The following is a 13,440-nucleotide window of genomic DNA, read 5'->3' as shown; positions in this document are numbered from 1 at the left end:
TTTTTATTTTAAGAGATATCTGCAAAAACCAATCGAAAGGAAGGGCTTTGCAATAATTTCCAGAACGCGAAGTGTAAATTTTTTATTAGCTCTACAATTTTATCGAAATGAAAAACATGTGTTGTTAAAGATTATAAGATTATAAATTAGTGTTCGGTAATTAGTTCGGCATTACTTTAGTGGTTAAGTGCATATTATATTTTAATTGGTAACATAAATGAAAAATTAAAAATTTCGACCCTGTTTTTAAGATTAACGTTATCGATGTTGACCAATTTCAGGAAACTCGATAGTATCGAATCGGCAATTTTTGTTCCAGCTCTAGTTTTTTTGGCGTGTAGCAGAAAGCAAAAGGAAGCCGCTTGTGGAAAATTTCAATAGCCATCGGCGAGCATCAAACCCCGAGAAAAGCAGGTAATTTCTTGCTGCAAATCACGTTTAGCGACTGCTCCTTAGTACTGTGAAGCATTATATTTGCTAATTTGTGCGTGTTCTATGCCGCATTTTGACTCGCTTCTCGTACAGCACGCCCGGCATTCAACGCTCCGCGAAAACTTCTTTGACCACTCAGCAGTAGCGACGAGAATCGAAAAAAAACAACATGTCTGACGAAAAGAAAGGCGGCGAAACTGAACACATCAACTTGAAGGTGCTCGGTCAGGATAATGCCGTTGTCCAGTTTAAGATTAAAAAGCACACACCCTTGCGAAAGCTGATGAACGCCTATTGCGACCGGGCCGGACTCTCCATGCAGGTGGTGCGCTTCCGCTTCGACGGACAGCCCATCAACGAGAACGACACCCCGACTTCGCTGGAGATGGAGGAGGGAGACACCATCGAGGTTTACCAGCAGCAGACAGGCGGCGCTCTTTAAAATTACTTAGTTAAGCTAGTTACTCATCCCTTTATAACTAACAAACAACAAATACAAAAAAATCAACAACATTATGAAGAAACAAACAAAACAGGCAGTAAGCATCAATTAAAACAAGAGTGCGTTTAGTACAACTGTAGATTTTGTCTGTACGCAAGACCACAAGAAAAAGATAAACTATTGCAGACAAGAAAATGGGAAATAAAGCATTTTATAAACTATACCAAAAGAGTTTTCCTGCCTGATCAAAGTTTTTTCTACCTTGAAAACCCGGCGCAAATTTCCCGCTTTATATCCCTCTTTCCACGCAAACACACACATTCAGATACATGTTCAATGCACGCGTGTGTGCAAGCAGGACTGGGCTGAACGCGTATGTGTGCGTGTAATTGGTATACATACACCAAGGGGCTCACTGATTTTGCGGGAAAAGTACATCAGTATGGACACCGGCAAATCTGCAAAGTCTGGGAAAACATAACCTCAATGTTCGAATGTATATTAACATTGTGTATGACATCATTTTATGGAAAAGTGCATAGAGGTAACTATAACCTCAAAATTTCGACTTACTACCACACCATGTATGTATGTGCAAGACTACATGATAATCGCATATGTATGTACACCATATACCTATGTATATATACGCTTACGTTTTTTAAAGTACAGTTGTGTACATTTGTGTATGGCTGCATACTTAAACCCTTACTTTGAAATATATGTAGGGGTAAAAAAAAACATTTAATCCATTTAGACAAGCAAAAGTGTTAAAACAATAAATCTTTTCAACAAATTACAATTAGTTTAATATCATCGGTCCACCCTACTAATTTTATATATACATTTATCAGTTCTAAATGCTAAATGGTTTATATAAGCAAGGCAATTTTCCGATAAATGGATCTTACCACATAGTTTCCCTAACAATATTGTTATATGAAGTTCAGCTTTTTATACCCTTGCAGAGGGTATTATAATTTTGGTCAAAAGTGTGCAACGCAGTGAAGGAGACATCTCCGACCCTATAAAGTATATATATTCTTGATCAGGATCACCTCCTGAGTTGATATAAGCATGTCCGTCTGTCCGTCTGTCTGTCCGTCTGTCTGTTTCTACGCGAACTAGTCTCTCAGTTTTAAAGATATCGAATTGAAACTTTGCACACACCCTACTTTCCTTTGCACGCAGTATATAAGTCGGAACGGCCGGGATCGGCCGACTATATCCTATAGCTGCCATATAACTGATTGATCGGAAATGCCATAACTTTCGTGTTTGTAAAGTTAGGAAGTTGGGATTTTCTATGGGTTTTATTTTTGGCCAATCAATCCGACCTACCAAACCTAATAAGGATCGGCCGACTATATCCTATAGATGTCATATAACTGAACGATTGGAAATGCCATAACTTTGGTGTTTGTAATATTAGGAAGTTCGGATTTTCTATGGGTTTTATTTTTGGTCAATCAATCCGACATATCGGATCGGCCGACTATATTCTATACATGCCATATAACTGAACGATAGGAAATGCCATAACTTTTGTGTATTTTTAAGTTAGGAAGTTGTGATTTTTATTAGTGTTAAGAATGCATCATATAAATAAATTTGGAGAATATAATTTACAGAATATTCTGCAAGGGTATTTCAACTTCGGCTCCGCCCGAAGTTAGCTTTCTTGTTTTAAAGCTTTCTTCTTGAATTTTTCCCAAACGTTGTCTTTTTATTGCAGATAGTATATACAGTCGGAACGAGACGGTTCTGTCGACTATATCATATAGCTCCCATAGGAACAATTGGAAATCATTTTTTTTTAATTATTACTTTGTTGTTTTTTATTTTTTTTTGTTCTCTGGAATTTGGTAATATTTAAATATTATTGAATTACGGTTTTAATTAGGAAAATCAAAAAATTAAATTGAAAAATAATGTTAAATTGGTGTTTTTCTATTTATAAATATTTCCTTTAAGATTTAGTCACTATTTACTTTATCAGAATTACGCCTTTAGTTTTGTCAAAATCGGATAACAATATCATATATGTAGCTGTCATAGCGTCATTGTTTTTAGTAATATAGACATAGAAATCGAAATATAGTCGTTTTGTAATAACTGCAAGCTCCAATTTTTACTTTAGTCAAAGGGTATTGGAATTCTTGATTGATCAGGAATATTTTCTTTTTTTTTTTATTTGCAAACGCCATTTTGGTCTGTAGCTGGATAGGTAAAAACTAATTTTTCTATTTAACGAAACTCTAACATTCTGTCATGTTTATTTGCAACAACGATTTTAATATGTATGTACACAAGGTCGGTTTTAAAAAAAGTGAAGGCACCAATTCCCGCTTAAGAATAATACAAAATCAAAACCCCGCTTACACCCATTCCTTTGGGTTCTTTAAGACCTTCATCAGCTTGCCCTCCTCGGACTTGGAGTTGGGCTCGTGCATGTATTCCCAACGGGCGTGCAGAGGGAGTGACATCAGAATGCTTTCGTATCGTGCTCCGGGCGTATATAATCCGAACTTGGTGCCGCGATCGTATATTAGGTTGAACTCTACGTAGCGTCCGCGGCGCAGCAGTTGCCATTGTCGTTCGTTGTTCCCGTACTCCCTATTCTTGTGCTTCCGCACCAGCGGCATGTAAGAGGGGATTACGGCCCGGGCGCAGCTGGATACAAAGCCGAAAGCCGCTTCCTGGTTGGGCGAATCGATGTCGTCGAAAAAGATGCCGCCTATGCCTCGACTCTCGTTGCGGTGCTTGATACGGAAATAGTCGTCGCACCACTTCTTGAAGCGCGGATAGTAGGTGGCGTCGTGTTCGTCGCAGGCGGACTTCAGGGTCTGGTGGAAGTGGCAGGCGTCCTTCTCGCAGAGGTAATACGGCGTCAAATCCGTGCCTCCGCCAAACCACCACTGCTTCTCCCCCTTGGCCGTCTCCACCTCGAAGTAGCGGTAGTTGAAGTGGATGGTGGGCACATGGGGATTCCTAGGATGGATCACGGCACTCACTCCGCTGGCGAAGAATGGCAGGGCGGCGCCCTCTTTTAGGTTCTTGCCACGCGCCCGCATCTGCTGGACTGCCGCCGGTGGTAGGGATCCGGTGACCACGGATATATTAACGCCAGCCTTCTCGAAGACATCGCCATCCTGCAGGACGCACGTGATCCCACCTCCGCCTTCCTCCCGCTCCCAGCGGTCCACCTTGAACTTTTGACCGCAATTCTCCTCAGCCTCCAGGGCGCGGCAGAACTCCGCTTGGATCTCCATAATCAGTAGTTCCATGCGGTGCCGCATGTTATCCTTGTCCTCTAGCAGACTCTTGGAGTCCGTGATGGGTTCGGCCATGAACCGCGACTTGTCCAGCTGTGTTCCCTTGACCTTTGGGTTGACCGCCTCTGCAGAATGTGCGTACGTGACCGCAGAAAAGCTGGCCAGGCCCAGCCCGGTTCCAAGGAGAAAGCCCTGGACATGCTGTCCTTTTGTTCTGCGGGCCAGTTGGAAGGTCCCCAGCGATACCAGGGATATCGTGTGACGAATCGCGTTCATTTTTTGTGCTGCCGCCTACTTCAAATTTGTAACTTAATTTAAGCACTTTCCCCAAACGCAGTCTATTTGTTATCTTTTTTCACCGGCATTTCTAGTTGCATAGTCGTCAGTGTGACCATGCCCCGGCAATTGCTGGCCAAAATATATATTTGGTAAAAGAAATTTATTTATATTTCGTTAACAAGTTAATGCCGTTAAAATGGTAATGCGACCAGTTTTTGTTCCTAAACCAAGGTCTTACTTCCCAAGCCTGGACTTGTAAAACTGTCAGTAAATATGTTCACACATAATTATACTCAAAACATGTCAGAAATGGCGATAATCAATCTGTCTTTCAAAACCCTGATCAGAAAAAAACATATATATATTATAAATATGCATATATATATTATATATAATCCACAAAAGGATTAAGGGTATTCCCTATAAAATGTGAATTGCTGAATAGTTAAATTCAATCGTTTAGGGAATATCTAATATTAGTTGGTAACACAAAATTTGATATCAGAAATTTGGTGTCTTGAAGATGGGATCGTCACGATTTTCTTGCCTCGTTAAGAGGTGTATTTGTTTGATTCTTGAAAAATGAGAAACAGATGTATGAAGAACCTCAAAACGGGCACACTGACGTCATTCGAAATAAACGACTACCAAGGCGCGTCGATCGCTGGCGTTGTGAAAAGTTAAATCAAGCATTTATTTGATTCTTTAAAAAAATAAAGTGCGCTGTCGAAAATACCGCCATAAGGTAGGTAATTAACTGGACCTAACTCTAAACCCTTTGAACTATATGCAATTTGCAATTAAGTCTTGCCATTGACTGGAGTCGTTCGCCCAGGATACATACGCACACAAACACGCTCTGCAGCCATTGAGAGAGCACTGTAATATGTCTGGGCTTAAAAAATTCCAAGACAACGAGGAATGGCGTCAGAAACTACGTGCGTTTCTCATGGCAGATCGGTAAATACGACCTTAAATACCTTCCATTGGATAGTGTTGCCCTAGTGTCCGATTCCATAGACATTTGATTTGTATCACTCCCTTTTTGAATGCCTGCATGTCAAAAACGAAATAGAATTGTCCATATATACATATGTATTACATAGTAGTGAATAAGCATTCTAACAGTTCTGTATTTCAGCTTGCCGAAAAAGCCAGTGAAGATGGATGAATCGAAAGATATGCGCTATAGTCTGGAGATCGATGAGGATCTGAGGAGACCACTGGAAGCCAGGAAGAAAAAAATTGAGGCTGCGAATCTCACCAGCCACACAAGCATCAATCTCAGCGAGGAAACTATGTACGAGGGCGTACCCTTGGGCAATTTGGATGATGGCGATGATAGCTTTAGTGCCTTCGAACGAATGTGCGACAAGACTGGATCCGACCCGGATAGCACTCTGTTCCAGTACCTGCACAGCGAGGACCGAAGTCAGGTGATGTCAAAGGCCAAGGATCGTAGTAACGATGATCAGAAGGAGATTGATGCACTGCGTCGCATGCTCGAGGCAGTAGGCACCGATGACGACCTGCTAGAAAACGAGAGTCCCGTCAAGGGAGTGGAGTGCACCCAGCTAGAGGATGTAGAGGCGCCGTCGCGCTTCTGGGACAATACTCTGGCCGCGATCGATGAGTGTGCGTCTGGGTCTAGCCCGGAACACAAAACCAAGGTCTCACCAGTCAAAATGGTGGGTCTTCTCCGCCCCTCGACCATCATCGAGGACAATGAACTGGAATCGGATGTATCTTCACACATAAGCTTCCATAGCGCTCGCACCCTGAAGACAAACGCCTCCAGTTCTTACGAAACAGCCACGGATAGTTCCCTCAGTGGAACGCTTCTTAACGTAGATGATCTGTTCTACGCGGCAATTGCCAAGGCCAAACCACCAGGAATGTCAAAGGGAGAGGAGTTAGAGCTTCTGAACGACCTTCACGGTAGTCTAAGGGAGTTGGCGTCGCTTTCAAATGAGGAAACGGAGGAGCCATTGGATGTTTTAGAGGACACCATAATTGAGTTGTCCTCTTCGGATGATGAGGAGGTGCAGCTCGTTTCAGAAGTGAAACAGGAAGATACCTCTACCGACTTGGGTAATTCCACTGAAAAAGAGCAAGCTGATGACAGCTTGGAAGACAAGGAAAACATAGAGAAGTCCTTGCATTTCAATGACACTATGGAGGAAATGCAGTACATGATGCAAAAAGGCATGGAGTATATGGCTGGTACAATTCCAGCTGCCACTACCGTCAAATCAAAAAGTCCAGTGCTACCCAAGCAAAACACGTTTGTGATTTCACCCAAGCAAACGGTTAAAACGCCGGCTTTTTTGCAGCCATCGTTACCGCTGCGCTCCTGCAACAAGTCACATACAGTAGTAGCATCGCCCAGTAAGGGTAAAAAACCGAAAAATTTCGACCTTAACATGGAGTGGACTAAGAAGAAGTTCTTTAGCGCATCTTCGGGCATTCCCCAGCGTCGCCAACAGCAAATGAAAATGCCGCCTTACGCCAACATCGTCAGTCCCATCCGTGCCTACACACAGAAGTCGGGCACTGCACCTCTGATGAGAACATTCCGGCCAACAAGTACTGACATGTTGACTTCCTTGGCCATCAGTGAGCTGGAGCAAGAATCCCGCTTGTGTCAGCTGAAGACCTTTTCCAGTACGCAGGCCGGCACATATAAGGCGAGTGGAAGGCAAGGGATTAAAGGAATCGATTCTACCGCACAAATGCTTCCCAAAAAGGCTTACATATCCTCGGAGATCAAGCACGTAAGTTGGAATTGACATCGTTCAATATGTATATGCATATATATATCTAGCAATGGCTGCCGCGACTTTGTTCGTCAAAGTTGAAAATATTTTAGGTTACCTTCTTACTAAAGTAAATACTAATGCAACCTACAAACATTAAATGCGTTGCTTTCGAAACTATGTATTAAAATGCGTCATACCTGCTACAGTTTTTATACTATCTTGATCAGCATCACCAGGAGAGTCGATCTACCCATGTCCGCTTGTCCGTACGTCCGTTCCTACGCAAACTAGTCCCTTAGTTTTAAAGATATCTGCTTGAAAAAGTTGTCTTTTTATTGCAGATAGTGTATAAGGAACGAACCGGATTGGGTAACTATGTCATATAGTTCCCATCGGAACAAATGCAGCGCGAAATCGACATAGCATCATTGCTTTAGTATTATAGGCTTAGAAATCGAAATGTAGTCGTTTTGTAATAACTGCAAGGGTATATACATTTCGGCTTCCCGAACCTCATTGGTTTTAAATGGTATTAAAATCAATATGTAGTCGTTGTATTGAATATTTTATTTTATTATAGCTGCAATGGTATATAAACACGGCATGCCGAAAGAAAATCACTTCAATAAATCACTTCATCTTATAACATGCCACCCAAATCGAGCTAAGCCAAAGAAACTTAAATAAGTTTTATCAAGTTTGGTTGAGTACATTGAAAATCCAAAGTTATGGAGTTACATTTTCTCCATGTGTAATCAACCTCAGTGCTGGGAGAAATACATGAGAAGGGTGGTGGCTTGGGTTGTAGAATTCATTTTCATCTCATTTTCAATTATATTTATTATATTATATTTATTTCTTACCCAAGTTTTTTTTTGCTAACTTTTACATTACTTACGAAATTTAAGTAAAATAATTAATTAAATAATAATAATTTTTAAATCCGATTTTGCTATTTTATTGACAACTTCTTTATTTAACCATTGCTTTTATTTGATAGGTGGTGGATGAGCGTACACCTATGCCCATGCCCAGTGTACCTCGGATTCAAAAATACCTTAACTCGGCCGTGGAACCGACTGTCCTACGTCACGATGGCAAAATGAAAATGCCCGGAGAGGCCAACAGAGCCCCGTCATCATCGCAAATCCCACGTCGCGCCAATCACAGCCTGGCTGATCTGTCGCTCGCATCAGGTGACGTGTCTTTGTACACGATTAGAGATGCACAGAAGTTTTAAGGCCCTTAAAAATAACACACTCGCTTAGTTAGTTTTAATATTGCAACGATAATAAATGTATTGTTTAACTAGTCCTAGTAAATGCCTTCGTTTACGTATCAACAAAATAAGAGAATCACTGGTTTCGCGGTTGAGGACCTTTCCAGGCGCGATTAACCTTTGATTCGGACTGCCGGCCCAGTTCGGTGCAGATGTACCGACCCACTAGGATGAGTTTGTCCAGACTAACTCCCGTATTAAGGCCCAAGCCGTGCAGCAAGTAGACCACATCCTCTGTGGCCGCGTTACCAGACGCCCCCTTAGCATAGGGACATCCGCCCAGGCCAGAAACCGATGAGTCCACCACCCGAATGCCATAGTCTAGAGAGACTAGGATGTTGCTCAAAGCCTGGCCGTAAGTGTCATGGCAGTGCACGGCCAAATTCTTAGCGGGAACTGTTTTGGTCACCGCGTCCAGCATCCGGCGCATAGTGCCAGGTGTACCCACGCCGATGGTGTCGCCCAGGGAGATCTCGTAGCAGCCCATTTGATACAGTGCCTCCACGACCTTAACCACAGCACTCGGCGCAACGGCTCCCTCGTACGGGCAGCCAACCACGGTGGATACATAGCCCCGGACACGAACTCCGTTCTGTTCGGCTGCCTTAAGCACAGGTTTAAAGCGCTCGATGGCCTCAGCAGCTGTACAATTAACGTTTTTCAGCGAAAACGCATTGGAAGCGGCTCCAAACACTGCCACCTCCTGGGCTCCCGCTTTTAGAGCACTTTCAAATCCCTTCAGGTTAGGCGTAAGCACTGGATAGCTGATCCCGGGGACCTTGCGGATTCCCCGTAGCACCTCCGCATTATCGCCCATTTGGGGCACCCATTTAGCGCTCACAAAACTGGTGGCTTCAATAGTTTGCAGTCCGGTTTCGGACAATTGATTTATCAGCTCGATTTTGGTGGCTGCCGGCAGCAGCTTGGGCTCGTTCTGGAGACCATCCCGTGGGCCAACTTCCACAATTCGTACCTGGTTATCTGAGCTTGTAGCCGCCGAGCGCTGTAGCATAACAAATTGTTAAATATAAGTTAAGCACCTCATTTTTAGAGACTACCTTTGGAATCAGACAAGCAAGTGAGCGAATTTGTGGAATTTTCATGGCCGAGTTTGTAAATAAATGTTACGTATGCTTCTTCTTCTTTCCTTTCAGCGGATAACAGCTGCAAGTCTAATATTCCCAAGATCGATTACTAACAAATATTCGATAACATTTTGATTTCATTGTAAGGGCATCTCTAGCAAAGGGGCGCGTAAATAGTAATTAAGAGAACCTAAATATATTCTTTTATAAAATCCTTTTTTAATCTATTGAGTTGGAAAAAAACGAAACCGTTTTCCATAATAATACAAATATATTTACTATTTAATCAATATTGTTCATCCAATAAAAAATAAACAAATATTGCGTATTCATCTACAAATCTCTTCAAGTGTGGGCATTATTGACCCCCTTCCTACGCCCATGCCGTGAACATATGTACATATGTTTGTAAATTAAACCCTTCAGAGCGCTTAAAAAAGAACTCCTTAATTTTTTAAAGGTGCCTAAGGTAAACTTCGTATGGAACTGAAACCAATAGAGAACTGTTCTTCGGAAGATGGGGATGTGTTTCAATTTGAGTCCGAGCACTTGGCTCTTCGTGGCAACCAGTGCTATGCAAAATTGCTGCGCACAATTGCCGTTCTACAGGCTCAAAGGATTCGTGTCCATCAGCAGATAGATGAGCTGGAAGCGTCGCAGAACGCCTACTTGGAGAATCCACAACTGCTGCTAGACAAGTTGCAGAAAAATGAGCCCTTGATATCTGATAAATACAACAGTACGGCTGTGCTTCCGGAGCTGCCTACCTTGACCAACACTGATGAAGGAGGTGGCGTTTATGCGACATCAGCACCGGCTTCGTGGACGCAGCCGCCGGACGAGATTAGAGACAGGAGCAACGGCCGATCAGAGAACTTCAATCGCTTGTGGACTAACGAAGAGCAGCGTCGTTTAGAGCAGCTTCTTATCCAGTATCCGCCCGAGGACGTGGAAATGCGTCGATTTGCCAAGATAGCAAAAGCCTTGGGCAACCGCACGCCCCAACAGGTGTTCAGCCGCGTCCAGAAATACTTTCAGAAACTGCACGATGCCGGCATGCCGGTGCCCGGACGCATACCCAAGCACCGGAGGCCGGGGCTTAGTAAGCCGAAGGTAAACTTACGCAGGTCAACGTTCTTTCCTGCTCAGAACATATCGCTGCAAATGCCGGAGGACGACTGCACACTGGATGACCTGCGGGTCCTTTCTCCTGCCAACGAGATGGCAGTATCCTCTGAAATCAAGATCGAACCAAGGACCGAGCCAGAACCCGGAGATGCTGATCTGGATGCAGAGACAAATCGCAAGCAGGAGCTACGTCTCAAGCTGCTATCAACCATACACGACGAAAAGCAGCAGATTGAGAATGGTTACGAGCCCGATCTGATGGCGCCCAAGTGTGCCGAATGCGAGGCGGCTTTTGTCACTAGGACGCAATGGTTCTGCAATAGTTGTTATTGTCATCTAAATCTGTGCGGAGACTGCTTGGCCAGCCAATTGATCGAAGGGCGCTTCGAACACCTGAGCCATGAAATTGTGGTAGAACAAGAGTCATGAAAGTATAAGACTACAATAAAATATCAAAAGTTAGGAAACTTTTGAATAGATCCGTTTACTCCATTCGGTTGTTAAAAACGGTATCAAGCCAATAGCTTTAGAAATGGACAGGAGAATATTGACTAGTCTGCTGCCAAGGAATCAATATGCACTTTTTGAAAATATGTAATATCTTTGTTAGCTTAATGTAATACAAATAAAACTTAAATGTAAATAGGGTCTCCCTTAAGTACGCATTTGGGCAGCTGACTTCGGTAGGGACTGAAGGCGGCTGCGACGTTTTGCCTCGAACTCGGTAGCCAGCTGCCAGGTTTCTTTGTCTAGCGTCTCCCTTCCCCGGGCAATGCCTAGTAGACGGGAAAGGACCAGCAATCCATGCAGGTCATCGGCATTGCTTTTAACATTTGCCTTGCGCATATCCACGAAGTCCTGTTGTATCATCTCAGTGTGCTCCTCGCTGACACTAAAGCTGCTAATTCGAGCTGTGGTCAAATACTTACGGAACTGCAAGAGGCGCGCCGGTTGCAGATAGTGGTGGGCTGCCTTTAGAGATTCACCAATGAGTTCCACGGCCTTAGTATCGGCATTGATCGGCATCACGAAATCGCTCTAGAAACATTTAAATTTTGTTTGAACTTTTAACATATGTAAGTCATACCGAGTCATAAAGTAACTTATTTGATTAATTTGTTCTAATGTCTGTTATAATTAATATTAAACTACTCTAATTCTTACCGGTAACATACTTCGTCCTTCACTAAGGACGAGAACCGGAATGTTCGCGTGGTAGCCGATTTGGTAATACTGGAAGTCACAGTTAAGCTCCTGGTTGTTGATCAGATGAGCCAAGTGCTGGACGGCAAGAACACCATTGGCCTCCAGCTTTCCTTGACTCATGCACGTCTCATCGAGCACAAGATGTGTGTGGGGCGCCAACTGTAGTACGCCGGATACCAGCTTGTTGGTCTCATAGTCCTTTCTGTAAGTTTATCCTTTTTATGCTAAGTGGCGGTTAAGTAATTTTGAATTTCCGACTCACTTTGGGGCAAAGGAAGCAGTGTTCATCGTCTCTAGGGTCATTGGCAGGTAATGGCTGGCCGGCAGTAGAAGCTCTAGAATTTCGTACAGCTTGGTTGTGAAATACTGCAGGCATTCCTTGGGTAGGTTACAAATGTTTAGAGCAAACTTTCCGATGCTTTGCATCTCGGAACGGCTGTAGACAGTTGAAATCAAATGAGAGAGCAAATACTCGGCAGCCAGATCGTCGTCAAACAGGCAGAGTTTGAGTAGCATGCGCAGATCCTTGTGCACGGCCATCTGGGATGGATTCGCCTCTTCACATGGCTCCATTGGTTGTCGCAGACTCTCATCCAGCAGAGGATTGGCATGTGGCAGCAACTTGAAGCCAAAGGCATGTATTCGGGGTATGAGAAAGGGCGATGGATGAGTTGCTTGCAGCACACTCAAGTTTTCGCAATCGTCAACCTCCAGGGTAGCGGCGTCCAGCGAGGAATCCACTGATAGAAAGCCCACAAAGTCCACTAGAGTGTTGAGTTGGTAGGTGTCGAAATCCTCATAAACCTTCACCATGCAGGCCATGCTTGGACGGTCAGGCAGTGGCGAATTAAGCAGATACTCGGAACTGAGAACAGAAGACCCCGAAGCAGCCGAGGGCTTCTCTTCCGCCTGGACCGCCTTAACACATTGCCGTTTGATTGTGGTCTCGCTAGCTCCGTCTACCTCCATTGCCTCCTCTTCGTCCAAAGCTCGCTTTTTGGCCGACATTGAAGATTCAGATACACTGCATAGCTTTATCTGTGGACAGCACTGTTTCTCGTGTTCCTTGCTCCAGTCATTCAAGCCCGGCACGGAGACCAAAAACATGGTTCGCCTCTCGCCATGCACGTTACTCTCGCCATTGTAGTCGATCTCTTCACCATTGGCCAGTTTCAAGCAGTCCCTGTACTTTCCGTCCTGCAGGCGCTTACCACCATCGGGGGACTTTATCTCGTAGCGCTCCAGGTAGATCTCTGGGTCCATCATGTCTTGAATCATGCCACGAAACCGCACCAGCGTCTGATCCTTTAGTTTGTGAAGTGGCGTGTAGTTCAGCAGGGGAATCGAGTGCCAGCAGCTGGAGTCCTTGAGCAGGTCCTTGTGCTGGGCGTCCAGTTCATCTGGCGTGCTTGGCAGGTTCATGGTAAAGCGCATTACTTAGTTCGTTTGAATAAATGTGCAAAATTACTTTAGGCCTAGCAACAAACAACAGCTGCTCTTAGCGCGCAAAAATCTAATAGTAGCATTTCGATTATGTCCATCGACGCGCCTATCG

General features: G+C 43.9%; 6 protein-coding genes across 8 annotated transcripts; 3 read left to right on the top strand and 3 right to left on the bottom strand.

The window, feature by feature from the left end:
* Positions 1-290: 290 nt before the first annotated feature.
* On the top strand, positions 291-1,097 carry LOC108050339 (small ubiquitin-related modifier 3). Its single transcript, XM_017131974.2, has 2 exons — positions 291-414; positions 526-1,097. The coding sequence occupies exon 2, from the start codon at positions 602-604 to the stop codon at positions 872-874; it is 273 nt and encodes a 90-aa protein (XP_016987463.1). The 5' UTR covers positions 291-414; positions 526-601; the 3' UTR covers positions 875-1,097.
* A 1,940-nt stretch (positions 1,098-3,037) lies between these two features.
* On the bottom strand, positions 3,038-4,604 carry LOC108050380 (oxygen-dependent coproporphyrinogen-III oxidase). The gene has a single exon (XM_017132053.2). It carries the CDS (start codon positions 4,423-4,425, stop codon positions 3,253-3,255), a length of 1,173 nt encoding a protein of 390 aa, XP_016987542.1. The 5' UTR covers positions 4,426-4,604; the 3' UTR covers positions 3,038-3,252.
* Positions 4,605-5,024: 420 nt separating this feature from the next.
* LOC108050372 lies at positions 5,025-8,509 on the top strand. Of its 3 annotated transcripts, XM_017132041.2 has the most exons (4): positions 5,025-5,173; positions 5,234-5,388; positions 5,570-7,202; positions 8,188-8,509. In XM_017132041.2, the coding sequence occupies exons 2-4, from the start codon at positions 5,315-5,317 to the stop codon at positions 8,425-8,427; spliced, it is 1,947 nt and encodes a 648-aa protein (XP_016987530.1). In that variant the 5' UTR covers positions 5,025-5,173; positions 5,234-5,314; the 3' UTR covers positions 8,428-8,509. The 3 variants fall into 3 exon arrangements, with proteins under 3 accessions (XP_016987530.1, XP_016987531.1, XP_016987532.1); XM_017132042.2 differs by lacking the exon at positions 5,234-5,388; XM_017132043.2 differs by lacking the exon at positions 5,234-5,388 and having other exon boundaries at positions 5,557-7,202.
* Positions 8,456-9,660, bottom strand: LOC108050373 (hydroxymethylglutaryl-CoA lyase, mitochondrial). Its single transcript, XM_017132044.2, has 2 exons — positions 9,525-9,660; positions 8,456-9,469 (listed from the first exon to the last, which is right to left on the bottom strand). The coding sequence occupies exons 1-2, from the start codon at positions 9,567-9,569 to the stop codon at positions 8,543-8,545; spliced, it is 972 nt and encodes a 323-aa protein (XP_016987533.1). The 5' UTR covers positions 9,570-9,660; the 3' UTR covers positions 8,456-8,542.
* Positions 9,661-9,928: 268 nt separating this feature from the next.
* Positions 9,929-11,322, top strand: LOC108050378 (ZZ-type zinc finger-containing protein 3). Its single transcript, XM_017132049.1, has one exon. It carries the CDS (start codon positions 10,032-10,034, stop codon positions 11,106-11,108), a length of 1,077 nt encoding a protein of 358 aa, XP_016987538.1. The 5' UTR covers positions 9,929-10,031; the 3' UTR covers positions 11,109-11,322.
* LOC108050377 (mini-chromosome maintenance complex-binding protein) lies at positions 11,321-13,416 on the bottom strand. The gene is made up of 3 exons (XM_017132048.2): positions 12,148-13,416; positions 11,844-12,087; positions 11,321-11,717 (listed from the first exon to the last, which is right to left on the bottom strand). Exons 1-3 carry the CDS (start codon positions 13,317-13,319, stop codon positions 11,334-11,336), a joined length of 1,800 nt encoding a protein of 599 aa, XP_016987537.1. The 5' UTR covers positions 13,320-13,416; the 3' UTR covers positions 11,321-11,333.
* Between the last annotated feature and the right edge of the window lie 24 nt (positions 13,417-13,440).

Source organism: Drosophila rhopaloa, unplaced genomic scaffold (assembly GCF_018152115.1).
Source record: "Drosophila rhopaloa isolate 14029-0021.01 unplaced genomic scaffold, ASM1815211v1 contig_2, whole genome shotgun sequence".
In the NCBI taxonomy this organism is placed as follows: Eukaryota; Metazoa; Arthropoda; class Insecta; order Diptera; family Drosophilidae; genus Drosophila; species Drosophila rhopaloa.
The sequence above is the reverse complement of the archived record's forward strand: the minus strand, read 5'-3'. Positions and strand labels throughout refer to the sequence as shown.

Bases quoted from the DNA above. Each gene is read 5' to 3' on its own strand.
- LOC108050372 (XM_017132041.2), top strand. From the start codon at position 5,315: ATGTCTGGGCTTAAAAAATTCCAAGACAACGAGGAATGGCGTCAGAAA. The intron at 5,389-5,569 runs GTAAATACGACC...TCTGTATTTCAG, and splicing joins GCGTTTCTCATGGCAGATCG to CTTGCCGAAAAAGCCAGTGA. The intron at 7,203-8,187 runs GTAAGTTGGAAT...TTTATTTGATAG, and splicing joins TATCCTCGGAGATCAAGCAC to GTGGTGGATGAGCGTACACC.
- LOC108050373 (XM_017132044.2), bottom strand. From the start codon at position 9,569: ATGAAAATTCCACAAATTCGCTCACTTGCTTGTCTGATTCCAAAG. The intron at 9,470-9,524 runs GTAGTCTCTAAA...GTTATGCTACAG, and splicing joins TTGCTTGTCTGATTCCAAAG to CGCTCGGCGGCTACAAGCTC.
- LOC108050380 (XM_017132053.2), bottom strand. From the start codon at position 4,425: ATGAACGCGATTCGTCACACGATATCCCTGGTATCGCTGGGGACCTTC.
- LOC108050378 (XM_017132049.1), top strand. From the start codon at position 10,032: ATGGAACTGAAACCAATAGAGAACTGTTCTTCGGAAGATGGGGATGTG.
- LOC108050377 (XM_017132048.2), bottom strand. From the start codon at position 13,319: ATGCGCTTTACCATGAACCTGCCAAGCACGCCAGATGAACTGGACGCC. The intron at 12,088-12,147 runs GTGAGTCGGAAA...ATAAACTTACAG, and splicing joins ACTGCTTCCTTTGCCCCAAA to AAAGGACTATGAGACCAACA. The intron at 11,718-11,843 runs GTAAGAATTAGA...AAATGTTTCTAG, and splicing joins AAGGACGAAGTATGTTACCG to AGCGATTTCGTGATGCCGAT.
- LOC108050339 (XM_017131974.2), top strand. From the start codon at position 602: ATGTCTGACGAAAAGAAAGGCGGCGAAACTGAACACATCAACTTGAAG.